Genomic DNA, 22,419 nt, shown 5'->3' with positions numbered 1-22,419 from the left:
TACCACTGCTTTTACACGATTCATTCTACTCACAATGTTTAATGCTATGCGTCAATCTGCTGTAGTCCACGGAATTAATTCGAATGCTTTCAAAAATGAATTTGTCCATAGTGGTTGTTTGGTCGTCAAATATTGTCATCAAAATAGCGTATTTTCATAATCACGGCGTCAAGCACACCCAAATCTATCTGAATGGTTTCTCCCGAGTCTGTTGGTCATGTGACTTTTTCCGTTTCGCCATTTTCCCCTTCTGCACCGGTCCTCTAGCGCGCTGTAGCCAGTAGCAACCCTCCGTTTTAAAAACCTGTCCGAGGCTGACGGTGGGATAGTGGTCCACGGTAAGATTACCTTCTCCCGTCGCTTCTTGGGCCCGTGAATACTGCGAGAATGTCATCCGAGGAGAGCCCCGAGTACTCGCCTTTCTTCGCCGTGATGGGAGCCTCTGCGGCCATGGTCTTCAGTGGTAACTACAACTGCTTCTTCATTTGATATTTGATCATCGTCATTAGCTTTGCCTGTGGCGGAGCCCGAATCGGTGTCCAAAAATAAAATCGGCTACGTGTTTAGTAAAGCGCGGTTGAACAGAGAAAGAATCCGTCACGGTTCGTATACTGGCCGGGGATGCGTGTCATTTAGGCGGGGGACGGGTTGCTACCAACCGGCCTTCGTCGATCAACCGCCGACTGTCCTCGGACGGAAAGACGCAGGAGCAATCGATACTCTCTAATATCGAGACTATAATTTGAATTAATGCAATCGTATGTTTCTGTACAAGCCGAAATGATTGTAGCAGTTTTCAAAGAAATCGCCAGCATTCGAGGAAGAAGGTGTTGAGGCCTGATATCAGAGTGTGACAGTGAAGGAGAAAAGCACACATCCACTCATGTATTCATTCATTCGCAAATCGTGAGGGCCTGTCTTGTTGGACATGCGCCTCATCAAAATGTCTGGAAAGATGGAAGACATCACTTTTATTTCCAGGTTGACCCAGAGTTGTCAAACTCATTGTAGTTAGGATTTTAGTTGTAGGCGCGGTACAAATTGAATCCATCCATGCATTGTGTTTCTGCTCACAAGCATCGCAGGTGTGCTAGTGCCAAACCACAGTGACTGGCAATGGGCGGGGGTACAACCCTGAATTTCATGTAGATGAAAAACTGATGACTAACTCACAATACCTAACTGTTACTCAAAGACAGTTTGCAAATTTTACTAAAGACATAAAGTTACTGTGTGTAGGATTTTGTGCCATCAAATGATGAACTAAGAGAATGCAATAGTTCCGGATCGTGCACACTATGGTGTCTCAGAGAAACCACACTTTGCAAGCCTACTACCACTAAACTACATGTTGCAAAATTCAAAGTTCTTCTTCAGATATCTTTAGTACCAAGACCACGTTGAAACATGTCCACCTCTTGTTAGGCAGATGTGACCTGTGTAATATTACTACAGATTACTAGACCTACAGTTATATTAATAAAAATAGTGAGGTGACATATATTTTTGCATATTATTAAACTTTTAAAATGTTAAAATTAATGATTATTTTTTGTTCTCCAGTAGATATCACTAAATCTGATGTACTGCCCATTTAAATGAAATGTAAATTAGACATGATTAATTGTTTTTCAGGCCAATTTTTGCCCCCGGTGCCTCAAGTTTGAGTGTTGTAGACGGGTCGAATAATGCTTCCCTTTGCTTTGAGAAATGTATCAATGCCTACTTGTGGCATATAATATATATCTTGTGAAACCCCTTAAAGTGGCTATTTCAAGGTTGGTTATGATGAAGTGAGACGTGGTCACTCCACTACAAACGACTTTTACATATTCCTCAAATGGAAGTACGTAGATTTTACTCATAAAGTGCTGCACATAGTTAATATACGTTATACATATAAAATAATCAAAGTGTTTAACAGTAGATGCTGCAAAAACACTCAAATCCCAAATTAATGAAAATACAAACAACTAAAACAGTCATGTTTTTGTTGTTTTTAGAAAATGTACAGGCTAAAGCAGCTCTGCTCAAAAGCAAAACTGAACGTTTGCGTTGTAGACAAAGGCCTAGCGGCACTATTCTGAACTAACTGGAGACAGTCCAATGTAGTTTGTTTGAGGCAGGCAAAGAGTGAATAATAATAGTTTAAGATGGATAACAGGTTATAATTCCACAGTTCTTTGAATCATCAAGGCCACATTATTTGTGAGAACGGTAATATTTGGTGGTTAACTAAAATCCTATCATCCTCTGAAGAGCTTGCCTGAATGAAGCACTGGCGTTTATTCATTCTCATCGTTGATTTCATTGACATTCTATCTTTGAATAGATTATATACAGAATAAGAATATGTTAATATGAAAACCAGTCTTAGTCTAATGCTCCAAAGCTCCTCATAGTCTTTGAGTTGAATTTGAGTGTCTTTAAGTTATTTAAGCAGAAGCATTACTATATTTTGATTGTTTCCTGTCTCCGAAAAATAAAAAATATTGTTAATCAATGCCAATTTATTAGTAAGCGCTGAAAGGAAGGATGGCATTCCTCCTGGAGCAGAGTGTGCGTGATAAGAGGTGTTGCTGGGGTGTATTCATTTGTTTCCAGAGCATCTGAGCCATTCTTTCACTTTTCACACTTTAAAATGAGACCCCGTAATTACCATGTGTTGCATTGTTAACATAAAAAAATACTTTTTTTTTTTTTTTTTTTTTTAAACAAGTCTCCACTTTCTTCTCTCTCAGCTCTAGGCGCTGCTTATGGAACAGCAAAGAGCGGCACTGGCATCGCTGCTATGTCGGTGATGAGGCCAGAGCTCATCATGAAGTCCATCATCCCTGTGGTCATGGCGGGTATCATCGCCATCTATGGGCTAGTGGTGGCAGTGCTGATAGCCAACAACATTTCGGAGAGGGTTACCCTCTACAAGTAAGAATTATTACATGCAAGGGAGGGAGTGCAAAACTGCTTGTCTTGGCACTGCTGAATGCAATATCGTCATGGTTTAACTGTTTGGCGTCATCATTGTTAGCTTGGCGGTTTCATCGAGGGTACAATTGCCGCCGAGTAGGCTAATTTACTGCAGTGCAAAGTCACATTACAATTAAAAGCTGAATAAATGTTAAAAAAAATGACACTTTGTCTTGCAAAGCAGACTGAGTAGATCATGACGATTTTTTTCACATCTATAGATTAAAACGTAAATCATTGTCAATCTAATCATTTTGAATAGAAAGTCATTTTGAAATCCATTCGTCATCAAATTTTAAAGCCAAAAATCTGAAATAAATTATTTTTATTATTCACCATAGTTGCATTTTGAGAAAACCTCTGCAGAAAAAAAAAATGTAGTAGCGAATGTAATTTTTACTAGATGTCACAGGCCGCTTAGAAATAGATAGCGGGCCACAAATGGCCCCCAGGCCTGAGTTTTAACACTATTTGGCTGATACTTTAAACCACAGCTTATTTGCAGTCCGCTATTTATAAATTCCCTTTTTGCTTTTTTGTTGTTGTTATCTTCCCGAAGCTTTTTGCTGAAACTCTCATTTGGCACACTGAGGTGCGGCAAAATAGTGTTTTGATGTGATGCAGCGCAACTGTTTTTAAACCTCATTATGCTGTGGAGCTACTGTTAATTATTAGCGGAAATTAGAAATCTTTTATTTAAAAAGCAACGTGCACAATTCGGTACAAATTTTGCTGCAAAACGTACAGTGGAAGGCGCCTTTATTTGTTTGGATCTTTTGTTCCATGTCGTCTCCTACAGTTTGTGTTTTCTCTCAACAGGAGCTTCCTCCATCTAGGCGCCGGTCTGAGCGTGGGCCTGAGCGGTCTGGCGGCCGGCTTCGCCATCGGCATCGTAGGCGACGCCGGCGTGAGGGGCACGGCCCAGCAACCCCGCCTATTCGTGGGCATGATCTTGATCCTGATCTTCGCCGAGGTGCTGGGGCTTTACGGCCTGATCGTGGCTCTTATCCTATCTACAAAATAAGCATCCGCATCAGCGTCATTTCATTCATTCCACATCGAAGCAGCGAGAACAAATAGATTTTCACCAACTTCCATGACACCAAGAAGGCCTGACAGGATGGGATGGCAAGCTGAGGCGGGTTGCCGTCGGACCTGGCAATTTTGTCATCAATAGTCGTGATCTGTCCAAATGATATTTTCCAAGCCATCCGGTTGTGTCAGGTGCGGTGTACAGAGCAGGCATGAAGATGTGTTGGTTGTTGTGGGATGATGTGTGGACAGTCTGCCTGATGTGTTGTCTGATCTTATCCTGTACAGTGGTCACCCCTTGTAAATGTAGTAATCAGTCTGTGCTGTGCTGAGTATCAACGTTCACCCCTACCCCACCCTAATTTAATTTCTGCTTTTGTCACTCTTATCCGACACTACAGCGGAATTGTGCACATCAGTATTTTCTTTCATTTTTATGTTCTTTTTGGGGACCATTTTTTGAATCACAGCAGAAAAAAGCTGTCAACTTTTTGTTTTGCTATTTATGGAACGCTATGAAGACTTAATGAAATTGTCTAAATGGAGTACTGTTTATGAAATACCCTATATACATTAAAATATATAAATTATCTGTGTATAGTTAGAGTAACTGCACTGTTGGTAATTGTTCTAAGTGCTTGAAATTCCTCTGGATGTAGTGTGATTTGTTAATGGAGGATGTCCACATGTTAATATGAAACAGAAAGTGTGTGCGTGATCTGAGTGCATCATGTGTGCAAGTGAATTTATGTTTACTATGGCATCCTCAAACACTATTATTGTTAAGCTGTAGTGCTGCTGTCTTTATTTTTTGTTTTAAGGTCACTGTTCAACTGTGCTAGTCAGATTTCCAAATAAAACTCATCCTCCTCCAGAACGTTTTGGTCAAGATGCTTCTTTCAATATCAAGGTTTCCGATTTAAAAGAAAAATGCAGATAAATTAATCCCAGTGGTGGCTTCTCAAAAATATTGTCGATAATTTCTCTTCCATCGTTTACGCTTAGCGTCAAACGCTGAATTTTGTATGATATATTTTTTTGTTGCTTAATTGTATGGCGATTACACTTGGGGTGAAACATAATTGCCCTTTGTGTTATATTTTAAATTGCTTGGTAGTATGTGTAGTTCATGACGCCATAATTGGATAAAAATATGAATAAAAATTAAAAGAGTACGTCTGTAATGACTATAAATATCAGCTTCCTTTTGTGCCAATGATAATGGTTTCCATTGAAAACTTCCGGAAATGGGCGGTGCTACGAGATGGCGACTGCGCTTCCCATCCGCCTGCATGTTATTGTTTACGATCAAACACACTTTTAGGAAACTGGGTCACGCCACAATATGAAGTATTAACAATCGTACAGTCCTTGGTCGTCTCTGGATATGCTTCTTCAATGAAGATTCTCTGCTCCGTTGCCAATAGTCAGGTAACGTTGATGCTACAATGCTACTGAAAAGCAACGCACGAAAGCTAACTAGCTTGCACGTTTGCTCTACCTTTTCGTGTCATTTGGGAAACTAACAGCACTTGTAAAGTCTGTCTTTAACGCATTTGTAGACGCCGAAATTGTTCAGGTTTGATAAATTAACATTTTTAAAGCTGGTATCTCGTCGAAACAGTTGCTAATAAACGCTTGCTAATCACTCGGTTCGATTACTATAAAAACGTCACGTCAAGTCGCCGTTGTTAGAGTCACCATGTTGCAAACGTACAGAATGTGAGCATTTATGTTGTAGGATATTTTTGAAGCTCATCTAAAATTGCATGCTCATTCACGCACGTGAGGTCTACCACACGATTGCGTTTCATAACCCTTGATATGATTAAAAGTCACTGGGTTCATTTTTCTCTTGCAGCAGCTGGGCAGATGCTGTTTGACACCCTCACATCTCGATTGAACGAGAGCGTCAAGTGAGAAGTCAAGATCCTCGTCGCTGCCATGTCCAGGCAAGAAAGGAACGGTCGAGTCTGGCGACGCGTTTGGGGAGGAGGATTACGGCGAGATGCTGATGCAAGGGCGCTTGGCTTGACCTCTGAAAGTGACAGATGGGACTTTGAGGAACTGGAGGTTAGCACGTATCTGCTGGATTTTGCAGCGTCAATTGAAATGTATGGCATTTATGATCTCTTAATTCCCGTCTCTTCATCTACGCACTCAAGTACAGCGATTCGGATTCAGAAGCTGACTACTCGACGGTGATGGTCCCGCCGGTGCCCAGCGCTGTGCCCGTGACCGGAGAGTCTTACTGTGGCTGCAACTACCAGACCGAGACCATCCGTCATCGGAGAGGCTTCTACCAAGTCAAAGACTGTCACTGTGGAGAGGACGATCAAGGTCACATTTAGCTTGAGCAGCACTTATTGAAGTCAAGCGTATATTTAAATCCCGACTCTTTTGTCCATTTTAGAATTTGACTGGGTTTGGGATGCGGGCAGCCGATCGACAGCGACGTCGCTGACTTGCGACAATCGTGAAGTCAACTTTCACTCCGAGTACAGCTGTGGCACGGCTGCGATTCGCGGTTCCAAGGAGCTGGCAGAAGGGCAGCATTTTTGGGAAATCAAGATGACGTCTCCCGTTTATGGAACAGACATGGTATGCGTGCTTGGCTGGAATGCTGAAAACCGGTTGTGCTTTAATGAAGCTTAAGTGGATTTGTTTTGCCGACTTGTCATTTTGCCCAGATGGTTGGAATCGGTACTTCTGATGTCAACCTTGACAAATACAGGCATTCGTTCTGCAGCCTTTTGGGGAAAGATGTGGACAGCTGGGGACTGTCTTACACTGGTACAAGCATCCATTTTGTATAAAACGAATGCAGGCATGTTTATTTAGCACCTCTGTGTTTAGAAATAATTATTCAAGCTTTTCTAGGAATGTTCTATACCACTTTTTTTCAGACAGATAAAAGTGCTCAACTCGTGAGTAGTGGTTGATACTGAGACCAAGTCCCGATACCGCGTATGCTTTTGATATACAAAATTTGCCACCCAAAAATACAATGACAAATTATTTAAAAGAAAAACTTCGCTGTTCCAATATAAAATTTCCTAAAAATGTAATTCAAGTTAATGTAAATTTATTCTTCTTCCAATGTGTCATTTCTAGAGATATAAATTTTGACTTTTATGTACAACATTTTATCCAACATTTACAGCAGATCAATGCAAGTGAATCCGGTGTCATTATTTTGCATGAATCCATTTCATAACCTTTTACTCTTGTATGTATCATAAAATTTGTTGATAAAATCATTTTGCAGAATTGTCATTTAAAACAAAGAAAATCGTATTTTTTTCAGGCAAGGATTACATGAGCATTGCACGGAAGTGAAAAGGATTGAAAGCATTGACCTGGATGTTTCTACTTTACACATAACCTAGTCGCAGTTTGTTTAAAAACATTTGAGAATACATGTTCAATGTTAGGGCAAACTACGAGTAACACAAACGCAGATGACAAGAATTCATGTCCTATGATTAAATTAATTAATACAACGTATTTACTGTTGACCCCCGCTACTTGTGAGGAATCGTTCCCAGGTCATCACATGAATAGTGAAAATTTGCATATAACTGACACCAGTTGAAACGTTTTAGGAGGAAACAGATGCAGGTTTTTTCGTTATAATTTTTTTAAATGAATCATCTGATATGTTAAGTTATTTTTTTCTGCTGCCAAAAATCGGTTACTATTCAAAATAAATACTTTAAAATAAGGCCACTCATCCCTAATCAGTAGTAATTAAAATTAATTACAGGGGCAAATTTCTAATGTTTTGTTGTGTTGGACAGGCTTGTTGCATCATAAAGGAGACAAGATGAACTTTTCCTCTCGGTTTGGTCAGGGCTCCATCATTGGGGTTCATCTCGACACGTGGCATGGCACGCTTACCTTCTTTAAGAATCGCAAGTGTGTTGGTACGTACTAAGAAGGTTGTATGACAACATTTTTATGGTTATATGATATATATCATATATGTTAGCAGTCAATGTCTCCATTGTCCAGGTATTGCTGCCACAGATCTCCAGAACAAAAGGTTTTATCCGATGGCTTGCTCCACAGCAGCCAAAAGCAGCATGAAGGTGATCCGATCCTGCTCGGCGCCCACCTCCCTTTTGTACCTTTGCTGCGCTCGCCTCCGCCAGCTCCTGCCAGACTGTACGGACGCCCTGGATGTCCTGCCCCTGCCGCCGGGGCTTCGCCACCTGCTGTACAACAAACTGGGTTGGTTGCTCAATCTCCACGGTGGCGTCGCGGACGAAACCGCAGACGTCCAGCGGCGTCCCCCATGCCCGGCCGGCCTTCCCTCGGCCGGCCCGTCGTCCTCCGAGAGCGACTCGGAGGGTTGTACGTCCGACCCTGAGGCGTGCCAGAGGAAGAGGTGCCGCTGGACTTGACATCCTGTGCTTAAACAAGACGGTTACTGTTACTTCTCCTTTAAAATACCGGCCCCAAAAGTTTCCTTTCAAATGCACCGCAGTATTGAAGGAAGTACCCGGAGAGGAACTACTTTCTCATGCCACGGCTTTGTTTACATCACTCAAAGCAGGACTACTGTAGCAAAAAGACATCAAGTGTAGATCTCTCCTGGTATCCATCAACAGGGATTTGTTTTTAAAGTGAGAACGTACTGTAGTGCAACACTGAAGTCTCAATCGTGGCAATGTTTTGGTGGCCGCTTTGGTGGTTTTCTGCAAAAAGTGGGTCGCTCAAAAAAAGCCATGCACATGTGTTTTTTGTTGTTTAGTATGCAAATAGTGCATATTTTTTTTAACTAAATGCAATCACCATCAATATATTCACCTATCTTGCCTCTGCAATTTAGTTAGGTCAGATCTCGAATAAGTGAAAACACTCTAAAAGAAAGGCCAACTACTTTTTTTCTTCTCTGGTCATAGTGATTCATTTAATTGCCTTTTTTTTATTGCTACATCAGATTTTTCTTTATACTTTGCGAGCACCTTAATTACATTTTAACACCATTTTTATTAAACACCTAAATGCTTCAATAGATTTGTTTTTAATGTTATGGCTTAATCATTACACATTTATCGCCTAAAATTTGGTGTCCAAACCTTTTCTCTCTGAGGACCCTATTAAAAAAAATTAATTGAAAAACATAAGTTTCTCAAAAATCGAGCAAGCAAGTCAATCCACATTGTCTATGGATTGTAGTTATTTAAAGAAAACGAACCTTGATTAAAGACATGACTTTTTTTTTATTGCAATTAAAAATGTAGCTTTAGTAGATGCCGCGGGCTGCTGGAAAATGCATAATATGTTAGTGTTATTTTGTCCAAATTTGATTGGACAAATTCTAATTCTTGACTTATTCAGACAACCAGTTGTACTCAAGACCTTCATAAATAAGTTAGAATGCTTAGAAGTATGTTTTACTATCTGAAGTAGTTGGATTGTCTGTCACAGTGCAGCAATAGCAGAGAAGCAGGTTAGACTTTTTTTTTGTAGACTTTTATAACATTTGTCTTTTGTTGATTCATCTAAGCACTTACAGCACCATTGTGTCATTAGATTTTTTTTAAGGAACGTACCATTTTCACTTCATTATTATTATTTGAAGGCATTTCACAGCATGATACTCAGATCACATTAAAATGAATGCTGAATATGCACAAACGAGTTTTCTTTTGTTAACAGTAACTAGCACAGCCATATACTCATACGGTTTATATTGATGATCTGCAGGGTGAATTTAACATATACATTCGTTTGGAATTGTCAAATACAATCTTCTGGTATTTAAATACTGTATATATTTTTTAAAGAAAAACACACGCAATGCCTCATAGATTCCACAGGAGGGCAGCAACGCAATGCTACGTCCAATTCAGAAAACAAGGAAGAAGTAAAGGAACTGCTATTCGCCAACGAATCGCACGGACTAATTTTACTGAAGGACTATCACTGCAAAAGACGTGTGTGACGTTTACGGAGGTCAATAGAATTTGTATCCTCTCACAAACCATCAGGTAATTTGTTTTAATTGCCCTGTATCTGACTAAAATCACATTATGGTTCCATATGCAAACGATGACCTTCGTGTGAATCGTTCGATGGGAATTGCTTCACAAGCGGTCATAAATAAAACGCCTTATTAGATAGCAAATGTTCATTATAGGGTCATCGCGATAATGGCACGTCCATTACGCATACCGCAAAGACGTGCAATGTATTTCTTAAAGACGTTTACGCTATTATTGGGATTTGACCAGTCAGCTGTAATCGTGTATGCTTATCGCTATTCAATAGGTGAACAGTATCTTTGAGCATTCCTTACACTGAGTAAATTGTATTCAGTTATACATCTCAATTATTACAATTAATTAGCTCATTGAGCCAGCATATTTTGCTGCATGAAAACAAATCTTATGTAGCAAATGAAACTGTCATTTCTTTATGTGACCGTCAAAGATCGCAATAATCCCGATATTGCAACATTCAACACCTGTATTGCATATTGCATGTTTTTTTTTTTTTTTTTTACAATTTAATACAGCACTAGTAACAAACACTGATGTCAGGAATCTCCTCCCCAGGTCTTCACACTGAGCGATGGTGAAGAAAAAGCGTCTTCGTCTCATAGCAGAGATGGCTCGGAAAGTCCGCGCCTACCGGGAGCTAAAGAACCGACCGCGGGACTCCCAGAAGTACGCCCTCGACTACGACACCATGAAGCGGCCTTACACGGGGAAGATGCTGCCTGTGCTGGCTTGGCAGGATGTCCGCCGAGAGAGTCGCCTGTTCTCGCTGCTTGCCGGAATGCAGATGTTCGGAGTGGGCCGAGTCTTCACTCGTAAGTCGTGGCTGGAAGACCACACGGAGCCTAGTTACTGGAAGATCACCAAAGTCAAGGTGGACTACACAGCTGAGGTAGGAGCACTCTCATCTAGTCTCGTGAGGACATAGCGAACACAACACTATCAGAAGAGCACAACTTCTACTCTAATATTTGTTCTTTTTTTTTTTATCTAGAACATGGACCATGGAAAAGCATGGGGCATCCTCACCTATAAAGGTAAACCAGCATCAAAACACACGAGCCAATCACAGTCACTTGCTTCCAGTGAGTTGTAGTAAGCAGCCCTTTTTAACACCTTTAAGTAAAGCAATACAATGGTACCTTGATAGAAATTTAATGCACTATACGTTGAGCTATCAGTGGTTTGGTTTCAGTACTTTGGATATATCAAATTGAATTGAACATAGCCTTAAAAGAAAGATTGGTGGAGCGCCATTGTAAACACCCCTAATTTGGCAATAATTCATCACCCAACTGTGCACTTTTCAGGAAAAGAGGAAAATGAGGTGAAAGAAGTGGACAAAGTGATGTATCACGACTGGCGACTGGTTCCCAAGCATTTGGAGCAGCAATTCCGAGACTTTGTGCCTCTCCCTGACCCGCCCGTGCGCTACGTGCCTTACCCTCCACTACTGCGCGCCATGAAGCTAGCGCTGCACAAGCAAACGCACGGCAGCATTCTGACAGAGGAGCCACTCTTGCCTTTAGAAAGGGAGGTGGTATTCACCAAAGACTATTTCCGGAGTCAGGACCAAGGCAAGAAGGTGAGACAGGAGACAGCTGTGTGAAGTCCAGAATTTTGAAAATGAATGACAAGAATACATGCAGGGGCGTCGATCATCTCTCTCTGTGTTTAAAATGACTCGGCAGACGTATTATTGAAAAATAAAATTGCAGATGTGTGCATTTACTGTCAATGACCATCGGTCCCGCCCCCTAGTGGCGTCACTTATGTTGTTTAGTGTCAACCTGCAGGATATTTCATTGTTGCAGCTGTTTTCATCTTGGCGCGTGTGCATCAGTTTGAACTTTGCCCCCATGTTTTTGTTACTGCATCTTTTTTTAAGCGTTTTTCTTTTCATTTATGTCGCTCTGGCTCCCTGTCCCCTCCTCTTGCTTGCTTCCTTGCTCTAATTAGTTTTAAAATTGCATCCATGTTGCTTTTTGCCATTGCATTTTTTGCAGTGTTTTTCTTTTAATGTTTGCCTTTTTGTCTCTTCCTCTGGTTGTTTGTTCTGTTCCTTTTTCTTTTGATTTTCTGGATAACATTCTTTAGTTGCTTATAATTTCATTTGTGTGTGTGGATTTTTTGTGTGTATGTTTTTTTGCCTCTTTCCTATATTTCTATGTCTGCTCTGCGTTTTACATCGTGTATGCCCCAGTCAGCCAATGTAAAGTTGACATTTCTTTAAAGAAAAAAAAAAACAATCCACAAGCATAAAAACAATCATATTTTAGTCCCATTGCCCCACACAAGACACTTTGACAGAAAATAATCCATAGGAGACATGGGGAAATGTCTGCTTCTTTATAATACATACAGAAATAAACTAACAAAAATATTAACCCTGGCACATCACATCTCTTATTTTTATAATGCCATTCCTAAATATGAGACTCTTAATCTGACATTCACTCTTTTCTCAATAACATTAGATTAGATATTTTTGGCACTCATTGTTTATACACCTGAAAATGACACATTGATCTAGAAAAACCTCCAAAGTTGAACACAAATGAGCCTGACTGATTTCATTTCCTGCGATATCATGAACACATTTATTTAGTCAATTGCCCTTCTAAATTATTTAGAACAGGGGCCACCAACTTTTTGGAAAGTAAGAAATACTCCTTGGGTACTGATTGTGAGTTCAAAGTTTGTTACACACTACTTAAACATCACATATGCTATCGTTACCCTTATTTTTCTGTTGAAATCGTGCATGGAGATGATTATAACTTTAAACTCCGAATATGGTTTACTGCCAAATTGTACTATTTGCTTCATTCGACTTTGGAGGTTCCACTCGACATGAAAACCATTTTACCCAAAATAACCAAAAAAACAACACATAACACGAAGAACACAGAGTAGAAGCTGTTGGTCACAGATTAGCAGAAAACAGATATCAATTATTGATAATTCCGTCCAAATAGAGCACAATTTTACCCTCTTGATTGCAAATATTTTTCTGAATGATGCATTCGGGAACCATGGGTACTAACTGTCTCCAGTGACACAAAAAATGACATACTGTAGTAGTAAATGAAAGCACACCATTATGTTGAAAGTCATTTTCACAGTGAAATACCCCAAAAGGATGACCAGCGAAGAGTTTGGGAAAAAGTTCCTCAACATCCCCGAATTCTTCACTCATCCTGACTGGAGAATGGGAAGTCATGTAACGCTACATTTGTTTCCTTCAAATGGGAGCACGCTGCCATCTCCTGCTGCTAGTGTTTGCATGTGTTTTCGTACGTATAAACCTTTTGTGTTACCATGTAAAGACATTCAAAAGCCAGTAGTGTTAGCCTGTAAATGAAGTGCGCCTGTTTGCGGAGGAGCCGTGAAGCTGTAGGCCGCGTACGCCACAACTGAGCCCACCATCAAGCCTGTCATGTAGGAGACCGTCATCACGTTCCCTGCAAACAAAGCATCCATTATCGATTTAAATGTTTCACTCCTCATTCATTCATAAGAATCCATAGTCAGGAAAAAAAAAATACTAATCATTATTTAAATAAAACTATTCTTTATCAAAAAAAATTACACCTTACTATACAAGTTAAACAAAACGCGCTAACTAATCTTTCTTTTCACCCTACTATACATAGACGTTTATGGTATTTTTTTTTTCTTTTTAGAAAAAAGTCTGACTGTAAATGGTCTGCTCGAGATTGTTTTGTTTTTCAGAAAAAAAAAACACAAAACAAGACGCCTTTCAATACACATGGTGATTTTTGTTTTTGAGAAAAAATAACACCCTGTTATTCATATTAAAGGGGTGTTTTTTTTCTTTTGGAAAACACAACAAAACAAGCCTCACTTTACATCGGTCGTTTTTTTTTTTCCTTCCAGAAAACATCTTTCAACACATGATTTTTTTTAAATGCCTTATTATGCATAGTCTTATATTTTAAACACATTGTTATCAATGACATATAAAAACATACTGATGTACTCCGTTTAAAAAAAGAAAACGTATTTATTGTTAAAGAGTACATCGATAATAAATAAATGACTTTTTTTTTGTTTATTTAAACAGAGTACATCAATGTGTTTTTAAATATCATTGATAACAATGTATTTAAAAAATAAGACCATGCATAGTAAGGTACTTTTGTCCTTTGTTAAACAAATAAATAAATAGATGTTTATTTATTTTTTTATTTAAAAACAGTACATCAATGCGTTTCTAAGTATCATTGATAGCAATGTGTTTAAACAAAAACACAAGACTATTTATAAAAAGGCATTAAAATGCTTCACTTTTTTGGGCAATGCTGATCTTCGAGGACCACTATACTGCATGTTTTTGACAATTCCTTCCTCCAACACATGATCTTGACGTTTTTATTATAAAGCTGCAGAGCTTCCTGATGAGAAGATTGTTTGAATCTGGTGTGTTGGAGGAGGGAAACATCCAAAACATACACGACGGTTGCCCTTTTCCGTGCTAGTACTGCCCTCATTCATACAAGACCGACTTACTGTAAAGGAGACGTTACCTGCGAGCTCCCTCTGTTCCGGCGCCACTTTGCTAGCAGCCTGAATCATGGGCACGGACCCAAAGTAGCCGTTGGTGACGCCCATGAGCAGCGAGAAGAGACACGGCCAGGCGGGGTGCTCCAGGATGGCCGCGTGTGCCGGGTACACGCACATGATGAAAAGTGGGATGAAGACTATTCTCAGGCAGGAGAAGAAAAGCAGGCGGCCTCCTGACCAATCGTAGGGCAACGCTGCCAGGATCTGAACACACAGCGATGCTTTGTAGGCTTCTTCAGTAGGCTTCTCCTATATCGTTGTATTGCAGGCTTCTCACCTTGCCAACAAAGTCAGACATGTTGAAGGTGGCCATGATGAGGATGGGCAGCCACTCCCCGAGGGTGGGGTTCCTCATCTCTGACTCCAGGCCAGGGAACAGGCAAAGGGTGATGCTGTAGGTCACGGCTATGGACAGCATGTAGGCCCAGATCACACGGGACACCACGTAGCGATGCAAAATCAGGTCTGCTCGAGAGGACACACTCGAATAAACACCTGATATGGTGTAGCGCACAAGATACATTACAAAAAAAAAGGTTATACCACGAACACCGGGCCATGTTCTTCGGATCTTGATTTTTGGGGCGTCAAAGCGCACATATGTCCCACCTACGTAGTCTTCAATGCCGTCTTCTGATGCGGGTGGCCCCGTTCCGCCATTCCCCTGAGAAGCGACGAAAAACATCCTAAAATCAACACTTTGCATGTACCAAATACCAGAAAGCAAACATTCGTCAGTATACTGCAAAATGATTTTACCTTTTTGACGGACGGAACTTATTGTCAGAACGCTTGAGAAATAATGTGTTGGAGTTCATGAATATATTATCTTACAAGTGTCTATTTCTTCCCTCTTCATTAACGTGACATCATACTGCATGACTTCAGCTTATTGCAGCTACCGCTGCGAGTGACTGCAGGTTGATGTCACCACACACACACACACGGATGCACACACTAACCCATTAGTTGATTAAAGGGTATCTGGAGCCAGAAAGAACCACTCTTACAGATTATAGCCGTAATGTGGAGCGCTGCCTCCGTTTCCCCTGGCAACCAACACAGAGAACTCCCTAAATCATCCCTCAAATGCGGAGGCAACCCACACACTTAGTCTACTAAAATTCGAATGACGCATCCAGACAACAGGACAAACAAGCAAATAAAACGAGGACTGGCCTCGTGGAGATTTGCTGAAACTATTGCGTAATATCTGATGCCCATCCCTCGTTTCCCAACAAATTGACGTACGACTAGCAAACAAAATCATAAAGAGATGAAATTTGAAACACGTGAAGACTGAGCAAGGTTGAATATTTTACTTGCCTTAAGTGAATTAACCCTAAGACTAGAATACAGAAACAGAATGCTATCTTAGTTCCATCAAGCTATCTGCACCAATAACAGGATACAAAAAAAAAAAAAAAACAACTTTGTAGAACATATACTGTACATCAACCCCCTCATTAACCATAACTAATGATTTACTTTCCAAGGGGCAATATTAGGAGGGCCGGGCGATTATACTGTATGACGGAAAATCATATTATGTGAGCTTTGAGCATATTAAAAAGACACTGCAAAAATACACTATGAGTGACTGCAATACATCAGAGTCCAGCTTTTCCTTTTAACTTTAGTTTTCAAGTTGAAGTAAAGAGAATCTGCCACGCCCTTCAACCAAAAAAGAAGAAAACACAATGTTACAGTAACAATGAAAGAATGTGCATTTACACAAACAGCTGATGGTCTCTTTAGCAGTCCAAAACTGCAAAAATTAAAAATAAATAAATAAACGTAAAAATAAAAACCGTATGTATGGATGTATGTATATATGTGATGCATTTTTACAAAGTATATATTATATCACAGAGATTAATTTTGAGGCGTTGGCGAAAACATGAAATGTCTTCGGGGATGTCCATTTTGAGATTTGTAAAAGACAACCTCCTCTGGAAAAGAATGTGCTTGTCTCAAAAGGTCAGGTTGCACTGACAGAGGATTCAGACCTAGCAGGGACCTCGCAACATTTCTGCTCAAAAGCTTTTTTTTTTAATTGTTGGTTGTCCAATACAAAAAATATAACTTCAAACCCATAATGAACCATAAACACTCCATTACAATTAACTCATGCTATTATTGTAGCATCCTTGGCTAACTCTTGCGTGCCTACAGTGCTAACGCTAGCTCAGAATGGCAAATGCTTCTATAACGCTACATCGAATAAATGCTTTTGTGATTAAACATTGAGATTACTTTATTTCAGCAAATAAACTTTTATGACAATTTTGTATTGTGCTGTGAGATTTTCATTGTGAAATAAGCGCCCTGGCTCACACCATTTAAACGTGAAACTGTAACTTACAAATTTGACCTCTTCAGCCGTGACGTCATGATGTACCCTGTAGCCGGTGGAGTTCCCGCGGGGGTCACGACCTTTGCCTTGGGTGTGGCTGGTGTAGTAGCGAATGAAGCGGGAGCGGCGCACCAGCAGGTGAAGTAGAAAGCAGAGCATTTCCATGCCGATGGAGATGAGAAAAAAGATGAGCGTGTTGGTCCGCTCGTCTGGGATCAGTAGCTTGGTAAAAATGCGAGACAAGGAGATGATGACCCCTGCAGTGCCTGCATGAAGAAGAGGAATGAGATTTAGAGTGGAAGCTGGGGGCCGTTGAGCAAGATATTGGTCAAAGGCTATTTTTGTACTCACTCTCTCCGGTCATCACCCCTTGTGTGTACCTCTTGGGCAGCATCCCCATGTAACCATAGAAACTGGACTGCTGCACTGAAAATGGATGAGCAAGCGCTTAACAAAGGTGTGACCACTGGTGGGTCTCGGCATGTGGTTTGGGCCTTAGTGGGGGTGTAACAAACTTAGTTCAAAGCCGATAATATCATTTTGCACCTTTTGAAACCATTACAAAAATACAGGTTTAACCTACCACATAAATGCAAAGCATGCAACTACCCCTGCAGCCACTGCTAACGACAGCAACAAAGACGCTAAAGTAGTGAGTCATAGCAAGTAAATTCAGGAATAACAGAGTGAATATGTATTATTTTTTTAATTTATGATGATGTTTTTGATTATTATCCATGAATGTTGCTGCTGTCCAGTGAGTGTTTTAAAATCGGAATTGACCTGTTGCAGGATAAATAGGATTATTCTATTCTACTCTATTCTATTCTATTCTATTGATGGCAAGTTAGCTTACCTGTACATCCAAAGGCAACTACTCCAACTGAAACCAGATTGATGATATAAGCTTGATTGGTGGTGAACTTTGCCAACCAGATATCAAATATGCTGACAAACACCAGAGGCCCCAATGCTAAAATGTAGCCTGCACAAAACAAACAAAAAAAAAACAATACATCACTTAACGGTAAAGATATTCATCATCCAATGATGATTCACACCAGCCTGGTGTAACTTCAATGTTGAGCACTCTTGATTGAACCTTTCTTTAAGGACTCAAGTGGAGCAAGATTACTGTCATGCAAAACTGAGTTTTCATATAATGCAATTAGAAGGACTCCTTACAAAAAACGAGTCCAGGTGGTTTACAGTGAAGAGCCGTTCAAATACTCAATTCGTTCATAAACATCAATCACTAATTGTTAGTGTGATTGAGAGTGTCACATAGAATCTCTATTAGGGTCATGTATGACTCACCCACAGTGATTCTGGTGTGCATACTGAGTCTCTCCACCAGCACGTTGTTGAGGAGGACGGCCAAGAGAGCCACCAGGATGTATGTCAGACTCATGTCAAACACAATGGACGTCCCTGGAAAATGCAAAATATAATATATCGTTTACATTCTGAAATTACATCACTTTTGCATTGATGTTTGCTTGTACCTCTGAACTTGTGATGGAGGTAGTCTACATCTGTGATGAAGCTGTTGTAGGGCAGCAGGAACCCGACCCCAGCCAATAGCATTGCAAAATAGATGCCATGGTAACGGTCGTCAGGGATCGGCTCCTCAAAGTCTGAGCGGGAAGGTAGGAGACGAGGGTTATTAATAAAAAGAATATGAAATCACGGTCTGGGCCCGACACACTGGCTCTTTATTAAAGCTAAATAAGAGGAAAGTCGTACAAGGCAAACGGAAAACGCTTATTGCATTTGGTTTACTCTGTTTTTTGTACACTTTAGGATCTTTTGAGAATGCAGTGAGAATGCCCAATGTTTGATGAGCAGTCCAGTGTAAAGGTCTGCTGTGAAAGGTTCCAAATCACTGGAGCGAGAAAAAACTGGAGATAATAGATGGTGTACATTTTGCATTGACCTCTAGTACAGTGAAGCCACTCAAAGGGTATGGGAGATTTTAAAGGAGTTCCACTCACAAAAATGTCCATATATACTGCATATTTTCCGGAAAATGACATCACTGTTGCTCAGAGCTGGTTAGCAACCAATCATGTCACTGTCAAGCAACAGCCAGTGACAAAATGGTTGGCCTCTGAAATTGATAAAAACAGCTGGATTTTGCTGCTCAATTCGCATCCTACAAATATAATATTAATCAGAATGCTGTTAAGACTCGTTGGGGTGCAGAAAATACATTATTCTGAAGAAAACGTTTGATTAAACTCCCCTTTAACAGAGTTCCCGCAGGTATCAGCACATCTAATTTAATGCCCTGACAGGGATGTGTCTTTTCAAATTAAAAGCAAATTAATTGGAACATGAAGTTTTAGTAACGCCATTGCAAAACGTTCCATGCTTTTGTCTTATATTTTAATAAATCAAAGATGGGTAACACAGCACTCTCTTTGAAGTCTTTTTTTTTCATCTCTGCACTGGTTAAGGGATTCTTGGCTAAAAAAAAAAAAGATATTTAACAGGAGGTCTATCTCCAATGCTCAAGCAATTCTCAAATTATTATGTGTGTGTGCACAGTCAGATAGTGCCTCACCGGGCTCAGACAGCGCCAGAACGCCTCTCTCCGGGACGTCTTTGCTGATCTCCTCCTCCTCCAGCTGGTAGGAATCAAAACTGAAGCTCTGCACCACTCCGCTCTCCCGCCCGTCCCTCCATCCCTCTCTTCCGGCATCCCGCCATCCGGCTCTCCCTCCATCCCTCCACGCGTCCCTCTCCTCGGGCGTCTGCGCCGGTGTGGCCCTGCGACGCTCTGCTCCCATCACGTCCATCTTCCGCAACCAAGTCGGACGCACGCTAGACGCTTCTAGGAGCTTGCATGACGCTCATAATTGGCGAGAGACGCCCCGTTCCGGCAGCGGGTGAGGCGGACAGGCAGAAAGCCTCTGGATGATGGAGGAGCTGCGAGGTGGGGGAAACCATGGGAACCAAAAGGGAGAAAAGAATAGACATCTGTCATGAGGCTTAATAGATGTAGACAGTGGCAGACAAGCCAAGGTTATATGAGACGTGGGAGCTTTGTGTGTGTGTGTGTGTGTGTGTGTGTGTGTGTGTGTGTGTGTGTGTTTGTGCGAGTGACAAAAGATGCACGACTGAATCAAGCAAACTGAGGTGAATGTTTTGCATTCAGCAAAGCATGGAAGCATAAAAGTGAAAGGGTTATAAATTAAAGATTGAGCTACAAATGAACACTATGATGTATTTGCAGTTTTGGGCTTTTTTATTTTTACATTTTACAGGGGGAGCAGATAGTCTATCGTCTTCTTTGTTTTCTAGGTTCATGGCATTGAACTGCAGCTTTTGTCATGCTTTTACCTAAGCCTTTAGAACATGTGTTCATTTCCAGGTGGGAGAGTGGCAAAATGCTATTTTTGAATAAATTAACTATGCATGAAAAATAATTTAGGTACAAATTAATAATAGCCCAAATATTAACTTTTTACTGTTTTAAAGACTAAATAAGTAGAATATTCCCTGGCCATTTTTTGCCACAATGGCATGAGTTGGCATAAAGTGATGAATTTCATTTAAGAACATCCATTTTGAAGACAAAAAACTTGACCTTGGCCAAACTAATTGAAATCAAATACAGTTTATGCACTTTACGCTAGAGTACATTCTCTGCCATTTAACAGCATAATAGAATGTGTACACACAACGCAGTCCACCCACAGTATGCAAGCACTACGTCAATACTGCAGCTGGGCTCAATCTTTCACGGCTCTTGTTAGCCGAGTGTTGAGGAAAACATTACAAGGCAGACGTGCAGTATTGCTGTGACACATGTTCCTCGATATCATGAACACAAACACTTGCGAGCAGCTGTGCAATCCACATAGTTGCCACTGTGCATTTGCAACCGGGCCGAGCTACCGTTTGAAACCTCCACGAAACATGATTGGTTTTCCACGGCCATTTTATACACCCTTTGTCTTCATTATGATTTTGGGTGAGATGGATTCAATCTGAGTCTACAGATGCCACTGTAGTCAAACAACCGTTCACATTCACACCTGATAGGTGGATGAATCCATTTTTTAGAAGCAGTGGATAGGGGAGGAACAAGGAGAGAAAGTGCAACTTTCCGACAAAGAGCAGAGATTCAAATCGGGGACATCAATACTATGAGACTGACGTATTTACCTCACTCCCTACCTATTTTGATTTTTTTGATTTTCCTTTTATTAAAGGTAAAATGTTTCATAAAATGGAGAGTAATTAGTATAGTATAGTATAGTATAGTATAGTATAGTATAGTATAGTATAGTATAGTATAGTATAGTATAGTATAGTGGATCATACAGGTGTATTTCTAATGTTTCGGCAGCTCTCAAAGCAAATCAAAAAATAACCATTCAGTAATAATAATACTCATGTGGTTGAATAAATCAATGTCATACAATGTAAACAAAACCATTTTGACGCACCCAGCAATGAAATAAGAGGTCGTGTGAGGTTTATTCCCCTGAGGGGCGGCGATTGGGTTAAAAGCTCCTGTTTATTTGCAGCTGGAAGCCATTCCAAAGACAACCTAGTGAAGGCGCTAGAGAGCTTCTCGGTTTAAATTAAAAAGGCAAGCCTGTGACATTAATTGAAGCGCTATGGAAGATCTTGCAGCTTTTTTTTTAAAAAATGTGATTTATACATATAAGCAGATGTGTTTTGGTGTCCGGGTCAAATTCTGTAAGTGCATTCTAAACAGTGCACACGTGAAAGAAAAGAGAACAAACGTGCATGCGTTCTACCGCCGTTTTTTTTTTGTATAAAGAAAAACCATCGCGAAAGCTAAACCGACCAATACAAAAGACGATCGCTGTTCATTTTCTTTTACATTCCGCCAGGAAAAGCTCCCTCGAATTATTTTCCCTTCCATCAAGTTGTGCTTTATGAAAAAAAAAGGCAACGACAATAACAACAGGTTACCTCCGTGAGGATACCGCCTCTCCGTCTGACCGCCCCTTCTCTTTTGCCCTGCTGGCTCTTCAGTCGGTCTCCATCCGGAGCGAGCTTCGCACCTCCTGACGCAGCATCCAGCGGCTGAGGAGGAGGAGGAAGAGGATATGAGAGCGCGAGAGAAAGAGAGAGAGAGAGGGGGGGGCTGTTGAAGTCTCTCCTCGCTGCGGTTCTTGAAAGTCCTTTTACCCATCTTTTACCACAGTTTTAAATCATGCACATTTTCTACAGTTAAATTTCCCCCCTACCCCCAAAAAAACTTACAATCAAAAGATGCTTACTTTTATTTGGTATTATTTTTTCTTATCAGTGCTGCATTGCTGACACCCACTTGACATAATGCTGTGACTGCAGCTTGTGTGACTTTAATCAATCCTTTTAATATGTTAATTTTTGGAGACTCAACAATGCCTGCAGCGTGTTCTGGAATAATGTCTAGAAAGGAGAATAATAAATAGCAAAAGACCCTGCAGCTGCATTGTTGGA

At 40.6% G+C, this 22,419-nt stretch overlaps 4 protein-coding genes across 5 annotated transcripts; 3 read left to right on the top strand and 1 right to left on the bottom strand.

The window, feature by feature from the left end:
• Positions 1-224: 224 nt before the first annotated feature.
• On the top strand, positions 225-4,876 carry LOC148410673 (V-type proton ATPase 16 kDa proteolipid subunit c-like). The gene is made up of 3 exons (XM_088437114.1): positions 225-463; positions 2,742-2,925; positions 3,787-4,876. The coding sequence occupies exons 1-3, from the start codon at positions 388-390 to the stop codon at positions 3,989-3,991; spliced, it is 465 nt and encodes a 154-aa protein (XP_088293240.1). The 5' UTR covers positions 225-387; the 3' UTR covers positions 3,992-4,876.
• Positions 4,877-5,237: 361 nt separating this feature from the next.
• spsb3a (splA/ryanodine receptor domain and SOCS box containing 3a) lies at positions 5,238-9,645 on the top strand. Of its 2 annotated transcripts, none has more exons than XM_088437113.1 (7): positions 5,238-5,430; positions 5,864-6,072; positions 6,165-6,339; positions 6,413-6,600; positions 6,690-6,792; positions 7,800-7,925; positions 8,014-9,645. In XM_088437113.1, exons 2-7 carry the CDS (start codon positions 5,944-5,946, stop codon positions 8,403-8,405), a joined length of 1,113 nt encoding a protein of 370 aa, XP_088293239.1. In that variant the 5' UTR covers positions 5,238-5,430; positions 5,864-5,943; the 3' UTR covers positions 8,406-9,645. The 2 variants fall into 2 exon arrangements, with proteins under 2 accessions (XP_088293239.1, XP_088293238.1); XM_088437112.1 differs by having other exon boundaries at positions 5,861-6,072.
• A 252-nt stretch (positions 9,646-9,897) lies between these two features.
• Positions 9,898-11,734, top strand: mrps34 (mitochondrial ribosomal protein S34). Its single transcript, XM_088437808.1, has 4 exons — positions 9,898-9,998; positions 10,566-10,899; positions 11,002-11,044; positions 11,318-11,734. Exons 2-4 carry the CDS (start codon positions 10,582-10,584, stop codon positions 11,614-11,616), a joined length of 660 nt encoding a protein of 219 aa, XP_088293934.1. The 5' UTR covers positions 9,898-9,998; positions 10,566-10,581; the 3' UTR covers positions 11,617-11,734.
• A 527-nt stretch (positions 11,735-12,261) lies between these two features.
• Positions 12,262-22,026, bottom strand: slc29a4a (solute carrier family 29 member 4a). Its single transcript, XM_088437807.1, has 11 exons — positions 21,904-22,026; positions 19,517-19,881; positions 18,456-18,587; positions 18,268-18,381; positions 17,807-17,935; positions 17,302-17,376; positions 16,960-17,216; positions 15,138-15,258; positions 14,872-15,059; positions 14,558-14,798; positions 12,262-13,471 (listed from the first exon to the last, which is right to left on the bottom strand). The coding sequence occupies exons 2-11, from the start codon at positions 19,749-19,751 to the stop codon at positions 13,341-13,343; spliced, it is 1,623 nt and encodes a 540-aa protein (XP_088293933.1). The 5' UTR covers positions 19,752-19,881; positions 21,904-22,026; the 3' UTR covers positions 12,262-13,340.
• Positions 22,027-22,419: the final 393 nt, after the last annotated feature.

This window comes from Hippichthys cyanospilos, chromosome 16 (assembly GCF_059441005.1).
Source record: "Hippichthys cyanospilos isolate Australia breed blue-spotted pipefish chromosome 16, RoL_Hcya_1.0, whole genome shotgun sequence".
In the NCBI taxonomy this organism is placed as follows: Eukaryota; Metazoa; Chordata; class Actinopteri; order Syngnathiformes; family Syngnathidae; genus Hippichthys; species Hippichthys cyanospilos.
The sequence above is the reverse complement of the archived record's forward strand: the minus strand, read 5'-3'. Positions and strand labels throughout refer to the sequence as shown.